This window comes from Citrus clementina, unplaced genomic scaffold (assembly GCF_000493195.1).
Source record: "Citrus clementina cultivar Clemenules unplaced genomic scaffold, Citrus_clementina_v1.0 scaffold_7, whole genome shotgun sequence".
NCBI lineage: Eukaryota > Viridiplantae > Streptophyta > Magnoliopsida > Sapindales > Rutaceae > Citrus > Citrus x clementina.
Genome location: NW_006262075.1, coordinates 15,065,242 through 15,073,867, shown reverse-complemented (window position 1 = coordinate 15,073,867; position 8,626 = coordinate 15,065,242). Strand labels below are relative to the sequence as shown.

General features: G+C 34.4%; 1 protein-coding gene across 1 annotated transcript; it reads right to left on the bottom strand.

Annotated features, from left to right (window-relative positions):
* Positions 1–6,465: 6,465 nt before the first annotated feature.
* Positions 6,466–8,145, bottom strand: LOC18035920 (extensin). Its single transcript, XM_006427606.2, has 2 exons — positions 8,054–8,145; positions 6,466–7,083 (listed from the first exon to the last, which is right to left on the bottom strand). The coding sequence occupies exons 1-2, from the start codon at positions 8,133–8,135 to the stop codon at positions 6,734–6,736; spliced, it is 432 nt and encodes a 143-aa protein (XP_006427669.1). The 5' UTR covers positions 8,136–8,145; the 3' UTR covers positions 6,466–6,733.
* Between the last annotated feature and the right edge of the window lie 481 nt (positions 8,146–8,626).

Below are 8,626 nucleotides of genomic sequence, written 5' to 3'. Positions count from 1 at the left end.
CTATAAATGAATAAATATATAATAAATTAAAGAGAGAGAAAAATCACAATATGAAAGGATATAGAAGCAACTACTGACAAACTAATAAATTTAACACACTTGCTGTTGTTTATTGAGAAATAATTAATTAAAATCACTTAATTAATTAGCATAAGTGAGCAAGCAACAATAACAATGGTGGTAAAAAACAAAAGGTGTTTGGTATGGCCTAGCCTACACTTCTCTAGTGAAACGAATAGTTGTGTGCTAGATTAAGAAGCAAGTAAAATGTATAAAATTTGTTATATCCATTTAAAAGGAAAATTAGTATAATTATTCGGGCTATTTATGACATTTTTCCTACTTGTAATTTTTCTCCATACTGCGCAATTCGTTATTAAATTAATTTAATCATTAATGGTATATAAGTCATTTTGCATAAAAAATATTTTCAAAATGTTTAAATTTTATAACTAATATCAAAACTAGAAGTAGATTAGTAAAATTATAAAGAACACTAACATTGTTATAATTGTAGGGAGATTTAGACTTATTTCAAAACAGCCTTTAAAAAAAAACATGAGGGGAATTTCGTTTAATTTCTTAAGATAATTGGGGGGGAATACTCATTTTCCCTACTCATACATGTTAAGTTATCAATTAAACCTAGAAGCTTAAATTGGTAAATAACGATCCAAAAGATAGTATGATGTGCTAACCTACATTTTGTTGTGATATGAATAAAGGATTTTGATTGGACGTGGGTTTATAACATAACAAAATTGAATACAAAGGCCTAATTAGGGATCAAACAATAATAAATTTGCTAATTTTAGTTTAAAAAAAACCTTATCTTTACTACAATTTTTTCCCCATGGAACTGGCCTAGGGATGGCAATTTTCGGGTCCAGGTCCAGGTTTGGCTGTTCTGGATCCGGACCCGAACACAAAATTCTCATAACCGAACCCGTATTGAACCCGATTTTTTTTAATTCGGGTCTGGTTCGGGTTCAACCCGGAAAAATTCGGGTTTCCGGATTCTGGGTTTTGAACCCGGATTGCTCAATTTTTTTTTTTTTTGAGAGACTGTATTACTTAACTTTGGTTCAACAAAATTTGCTGGACAAAGGGCAAAAAAACAGAACATATAACACATCCAGAACCAGATTGGTTCAACAAAATTTGCTGGACAAAAGACAAAAAAATAGAACATATAACACATCCAGAACCAGATTAGTTCAACAAAATTTGCTGGACAAAGGGCAAAAAAACAGAATATATAACACATCCAGAACTAGATTACCAGAACCAGATTACTTAACTTTGGTTCAACAAAATTTCAAATACAAAACATATAACACATCCAGGTTCTAAAACAAATACAACACAATATAGAATCTAAAATTCAAATTTAAAGCTCAAATTTCCAGCCACTAGTGCTAAAGACTAAACTCTGAATCATCCACTTCATTTGACTGTTGCTCACTCATCCAACTTTCATCAATCAAATGCTCTGCAGAAAGTATTGCTTCCTCTGGAATTCCATCTACAAAAAATGTGTAAATCATAAACATAATGAACAAGACAACCAATTAGTGATAAATTGATAATAAGAACAATACAACAAATAATTTGATTCTAATAAATAAATTTTTCATACCTTTTAAGTTTTGTTCAGGCCAAAACCAATTTTGAGTGCACACCAATGCCTCTACTGTGGATGGGTGAAGTCTACTGCAATGAGGGCTCAAATGTCTACCTCCAGTGCTAAAAGCGGACTCCGAAGCAACTGTTGATACAGGAATGACCAAAAAGTCCCTTGCAATCTTTGCAAGTATAGGATATTTGCCTTGATTATTCTTCCACCATGACAAAAAGTCAAATTGACTAGTTAAATGCAAAGTACTCTCCTTAAGATAAAGTTCTAATTCTGATTTGGAATGAGTATTCTGTGTGTTTTCATTTCTAAACAATGCCCACTCATCAGCCATTTCATCCAAATCTAAATCTAACATATTAGAGTCCCCTCCTGCAGCAGCTTGAGAATTGGCACCTTTAACCCCCCCACTTGAATTTGATAGACAATTTACTTCATACTCATGTACTAAATCAACAAATAACTTACGCACTCTTTCAATTTCGGATTCAGCTTTTCCCCCATATATTTTAGGAAATAAAAAGTTAATCAGTAATATTTTACGCCTAGGATCTAACATAGTCCCCACTGTAAGAACTCCATGAATAACATCCCAACACTTTTCATACTTCGCAATCATCCTAGTAGCCATATTTTTTATCCCCTCAATTGGTGATTGCAACCATACATTCATTGACAATCTAATTTCACAAATCTTGGCAAAAAATAAATTAAATGTCACATATCGTGTCCCCGAAAAAAGTTCTGTCAACTTATAAAAGCTTTTTAGATACTTACACATAAGCTTTGACAAATTCCACTCTAACTCACTAGGTAAAGATGTATAATTTCTCTCACGTTCATTTAAACGATCAAATACATCTTTATACAACAATGCAGTACTAAGCATCAAGTAAGTAGAGTTCCATCTGGTTTTACAATCAAGTACTAAGTTTTTAGTTTCCTTAATACCTAATTGTTTTTTTGCATTCTCAAAATTTTCAACTATAGCAGGTGTTGCTGTCCAATAATGAACACTATCTCTAATTTTCTCAACTCCCTTTTGTATCACAGACAAACCATCTCTAACTATCAAGTTCAATATATGAGCACAACAACGCATATGAAAGAATTTGCCACCCATAATCATTGAACTAGTAGAAAATTTCCCCAACAACAAGGCAATCATAGAATCATTTGCAGTACAATTATCAGCAATTACAGAGGACAACTTTCTATCTATATTCCAATCCATCAAACAATCATATAACTCATTACACATTACCTCAGCACTATGTGGAGCTGGCACATATATAAACCTAACAATGTGAAAAAATAATTAAAATATTAGACAGGACATTAATTTATGCTTAAACCAAAAAAAAAAGTTTCAAGAATATTACCTCATAATACGACTTCGCAACACCCATGAGCTATCAATGTAATGTGCCGTAATAACCATGTATCCTTTTTTTTGGTTACTAGCAGTCCACATATCTGTAGTAATTGCGATTATACTCTCACAAGCTTCCAAAATACCCATTGTCTTTTTCTTTCAACATCATAAAGCCTCAAAATTTCAGCTTTGATGGTGTTTCTACTAATAGTCTCAATAGAAGGTTGGAGTAGCTTCAACAAGTCATAAAACCCAACATATTCAACAAATGTTAAGGGGAGCTCATGTAGTACAATCATTCTAGCTACAAAAAGCTTTACTGTAGCCATATCCCATTTTGATTCGGAACTGCAATTACTAAGTGAAGTGCTTCCATCAACTTTAAAAGAAAAAGATAGGTGCATTTGCTGTACATTCTTAAATGACCTTTTAGGATAACGTTTAACATGGTTTATTAAGTGATTAGTACCCCTCAAATAATGTCCTTGCATAACTAACCCACAGTAATTGCAAATTGCCTGAACTTCCTCACCCAACTTAACTTTTTTGAAATGATTCCAAGCATCAGAGACTACTCTACCACCACCATCTCATTTTTGTGAAGTGACAGGATTAGTATTACCCCTACGGCCATGGCCACGACTATTCCCCTAAACTGCTGTTGTTGAATTTGGTTCTAATTCAACAGCTATATCATTATTGTTTTCTAATTCTATCCTAACTCTCACACAAACACTTTCATCACTTTTTTCAGAGGCATCCAAATCAATTCTTTGTTCATTTTCCATATCAATGTTTCACTCTACAAAAATTATGTCAAGATATAATTAATTCCAGCAAGACATAATTAATTCCAGCAACTTCTTCCAATTTATATGCTATGTTTAATCGTAAAAGCTATAAATAATATTTTAGAGATATCATTTCTATTTTATTAACAACAACAATAAAAAATAATTCAAAAAAATAAACTATAAATAATAAAATTGAACCATAACAGAGTATAGATACTAAAAATCACAGAGTTTAGCTATTAAAGTCACAAAGTATAGATATTAAAATTGCAAACAGAGCAAAACAGGACATAAATTGCAAACATAGTCTAATTAAATTGCGAAGACAGTCACAGTATCCTATCAATACAACAAAAATCCATATAGGTCCCACTGATCAAATCATAACAAGATTTCAAAAATTATGAACATAAAGATTTAGCATTGTATCACTCATACCCATTTCTTAACGCGTATAGAGATAACCGAATTTTGTTAATCTATATGAAGAGAACAGTGCTTAAAATGAAAGAAAATTACAGGACATTTTATCAAAAAAGTTTTACAAAAAAATTACAGCAGGTACCCATGGGATTCATAGAGAAACTATGTTTAATACTAGGACATTTTATCTTCCTTTCCTTTTTCTTTCGAGAAGTTATAAACTTTGAATTCTTAACAAGAACATTATTAATCATGAATTCATAAGATTAAGATTTTGAATCGGCAAACTCTTCAATAACATCAATTGTTTCTTAGGTCTGAATCTATTTACGCCCAATTTCTGGTTAAAAGAAACAATTTTATGTTGAGGAAACAAAGAAAATACAAGGAAACACAAAAAGCAAGAGAAAATTGCTTTCCAAAATATGCACAGACCAAAACCATAGCAGAAATAGTAAACAAATTCACATTGTGCCAGAACTAAACGTATTCCATGTATGCAAACAAATTCACAAATTCCATGTCTGCCTTATAATGACTTTTGATCTAAGCGTAAATTGGGTTCATCAGACAACTACCAAAAAAGATGGACATGCATTCATTATACAATTGAGACAAAAGATAAAGAGCAAAAGAAGTGCCAAAATCATCGTAACAGAGAAAATCACATTGTGCCAGAACCCAGAAGCAATACAACCTCAAAGCATAACAGCACGAAAATTGCAAAGAGGGAAAATCAAAGCGTAATAGTGCATAAATTGTAAAGATAAAAGCCGACACTCACAAATATTCACAGCGGCAGCTAAAGTATATGCTGATGAACACAGAACACAGCCGCAACTGAGGTGGATTTCAACCCCTTTTACTGGCCGCGACATAGTGAGAGATGAGAAGAGTGATGCTGATGAGTGATGAAACGAACACAGTCGCACCGTGAAGGTGATGACATGCCACACCGCGAAGGATCTGATCTTATCTGAAGAAGAGATTACAGGAGAGTTGAAGAGAGAGTGAGAGAGATTAAGTGAGGACTGAGGAACAGGTCACGGGTGAGAGAGATTGAGAGAGGAACGGATGAGACTTGAGAGATTGAGAGGAGAAATTACAGTAGAGTTCAGTTGAAGAGAGTGAGAGATCGAGAATTCGAGAATTCGAGATAGGAACGAGAGAGATTGAGAGATCTAGGGTTCACTTTTGTTTTTTTTCTATTTATATTTAAGGATTTGCAGATAAAAATTAATATTAAAATAAATAATATCCGGGTCCGGGTTCCGAATTTATGGGTTCACCTGAAATCGGATCCGGACCTGAAAACATGCGGGTTCTCAAAAACTGATCCGGATTCCGGATAAAAATCATTCTGGTGCGGGTTGAACCAGGACCAAATTTTCCAGATTCAGTCCAGGTCCGATCCGGGTCTAGGTTTGGTTGCCATCCCTAGACTGGCCATGTAACATTAATATCGAATGTAATCATGACAAGAATCAAAATAATTAAGGCATGTAACTATGACAAAGCCAGGGTCATCACAGTAAGAAATGGGACCATTACGTCATGCAAACATAGCAAGGATCAAGACCATAAACGAAGACGCTTGGGCCATTTTATGTCAACAAGTGAGACCATTATGGTATGCAAACATGGTAATACAATCTTTATTATCATAAACACACAAATGCTCACAAACAACCCTATATGTTATTCATTTAATCATAAAAGATCAATAAAAGAAGCGAAGATGAAGCTAATAAAATTAACTATAAATATGAAGATGCACAATCGCGTGGTCTCTGAAGCCTTTGGGCTTGGATGCGTTGTCTTGGTCCTCCCATAATCTGATCAGTTACCATTTTAATCAAAGTGTATGCTGCTGCTGCATGGATTTCTAGCAACACGAGGAGAAGTAATATTCTCTGACTGTACATGTTGGTGATTTTGATTTAAAAGATGAGCTGGTGTGGTTAAACTTTAAATCCCTTCCATATTGACTAATACTGAAAATTTTGTTGTGCCAGCTCTCATCTGTAGCATATCAAAAAATTGGAGATTTTACTGGTTGAACCAGCTACAGCTAGTTGGTGAACGATTAGAATACATTCGTAATAAATAATTATCACTGGTGAAGCGCAATTTAATTTGTTAAAAAAAAAAAAAAAAAACTGGGTGAAAAAAAGATTGTTGTTTGTTTGTAGTTGCCAACTTGTCATAGAGAGCAGGAATATTGAAGACCATCCTTATTGACTCTTCCAGGTAGACTTAGCTTCCACCTCAATTGATAATCATTCCTATTCTTACAATATATTTACAGTTACTTGACGACAAAATACCACGGCGTCACAAACAACCCCAATCATACATGCATTGATATAAAATATCAATTAAGAAACGGTAGTGGTCCTCAAGGACTTGGGCCACTTGGCCGAGTCATTTTTAAACCGTTCTCTTTTAAATGGCTAACTATATTCGAATTGTCGGAAGGTAGGGGACCACACTGGCTATCTGCTCTCATTCCATCATAATATACGTTGGCGGTGCCACTTTTGGTCTCGGCGGAGGCAAATGCTTGGGCCTAGCTAATTCATCTGTCACCATTGCTATGAAGCTGCTGCCGCCGCATGGATTTGCAGCAACACAAGGTGAAGCCGTATTCTCCGAGTGTGTTGGTGATTTTGATGCGGCTGGAGGCGGTGGAGGTGAACGTTTCTTGATCTTTCCATTGTCAGGTGAATTAGTGGCTTTTAACTGGCTTTCTGGTGGTGATGGCTTATCATTGTGAAGATTGCTTGCGATGGGCCTTATTGGTGGTGCTGCCTTTGGAGGTGGAGGTCGTCTGTTTACAGGCCTTCCCAGGTCGCCTGCGGCATATGAAAAGAGGAGATTAGCTATTAAGAAAAAAATTATCTAGTATGAAGTGCAATATCCGATGGGCCTAGGGAGAGAGAGTTTTAGTTAGTGTAGTGTATAAGCCTTATGTTATCCCAACTTTTTACCTTTTTTTTTTTCTTTGATAATATGTTATGCTAACTTTCTATACATAATTTGAGGAAAAAAGTAAACTTAGCCATTGTGCTCTGCCACTTGGCAGAGAAGCGGACCGCTATTGGATTAGGACTGTAGATTCTTCTAATTTAATTAATATTTAAGTAGATTTATGGTCCACATAATGAAACTCATTGCTCTGCTAAACGACACATTGTGAGCGGTTTGGTATACCGCTTCATAGAAGTTTCTCTCCATTTTGAGATGCAAAGCTCAGAATAGCAAGTCGAAATTGAAATTGAAATATCCATAAACAGAATGGAAAAGAAATATGGAGGCAAAAAAGAACTAGCGTCATCGATTTTAATTAGTGACGAACTAGCAAGTAAGGTTTGCTGAAACATGCATATAATAAGGTTAAACAGGTGCCATTTTTGAGTGACTAAAAAAGAAAAGGGAGAATCCTTCCCCGTAAAGTATTTTCAACTTTGCTAAAATTTTCTATAGTTTTTGTAATATTTTTATTCTCTTTTGATATCAAATTTAAAAGGAAAAATGATATATTTTTTTTCTGATCCGGATGGACTTTTCAATGAAAGTTTTAATATTAAGGAAGTAATATAATGACCAGGGTATTATGAAAGCTGGGGGGGGGGGGGGTAATTGATAAAAGCTAAATACTATAAAGAGAAAATGTCATTTTCGCAAAAATAAAAGAAGAAGAAGAGGAAGATGCACTCGCATTTAGCCTTAACATCACATAACTTAAGATTTAAGAACATATTATTCTTTGCAATATTCAAGCATATATTTATATGATTTTAATTAAGGGACAGGTTGTGTTACCTGAGGATAAGGGTCTTGCATGGGCTGCAATGACAAGAAATGCAAGAGATAATGTAAGAAGTAAAGCAGTAGTACTCATCATCTTTGGGGTTTTCGTGTTGGCTTATGATCATCTATGACTCAAAATAAGGCTATTTATACAGGTCAAGTGCTCTTGTGTTAGGTAAAACGTTGACATCATGATGTACTTTTCTATTATATTACAAACATTATTAACCAGACACGTGATAAAAGGACTGAATGTTGATGATAAAAAGCTTTGGTTAATGGTCCCAAGGAGAAGCTTTAGCTTTTCTAGCTAGATTTTAAATTAATAAAGCTTGGAAATAGTTCATTTTTGGTTTCCCGTTTCACGTTTGGAAAATCTTGACTCGGAGGTCTACTACGCGTAAGAGACTACCAAAAAATTAAAATGCACGAGGGGAGACTGAAGCATGCCTGTTGACATTATTGAACGTTGAAGTCAGGTCTTTTTGTCTTTCTTCTTCAAAGTCTTCCCAACGTGGTGAAAAAAAAAAAAAAAAAGTAAGTAAGAGGTAGGCAGAGCAAATTGCTTAGTGCCAAGTCTTACTT

Bases quoted from the DNA above. Each gene is read 5' to 3' on its own strand.
- LOC18035920 (XM_006427606.2), bottom strand. From the start codon at position 8,135: ATGATGAGTACTACTGCTTTACTTCTTACATTATCTCTTGCATTTCTT. The intron at 7,084-8,053 runs GTAACACAACCT...CATATGCCGCAG, and splicing joins TGCAAGACCCTTATCCTCAG to GCGACCTGGGAAGGCCTGTA.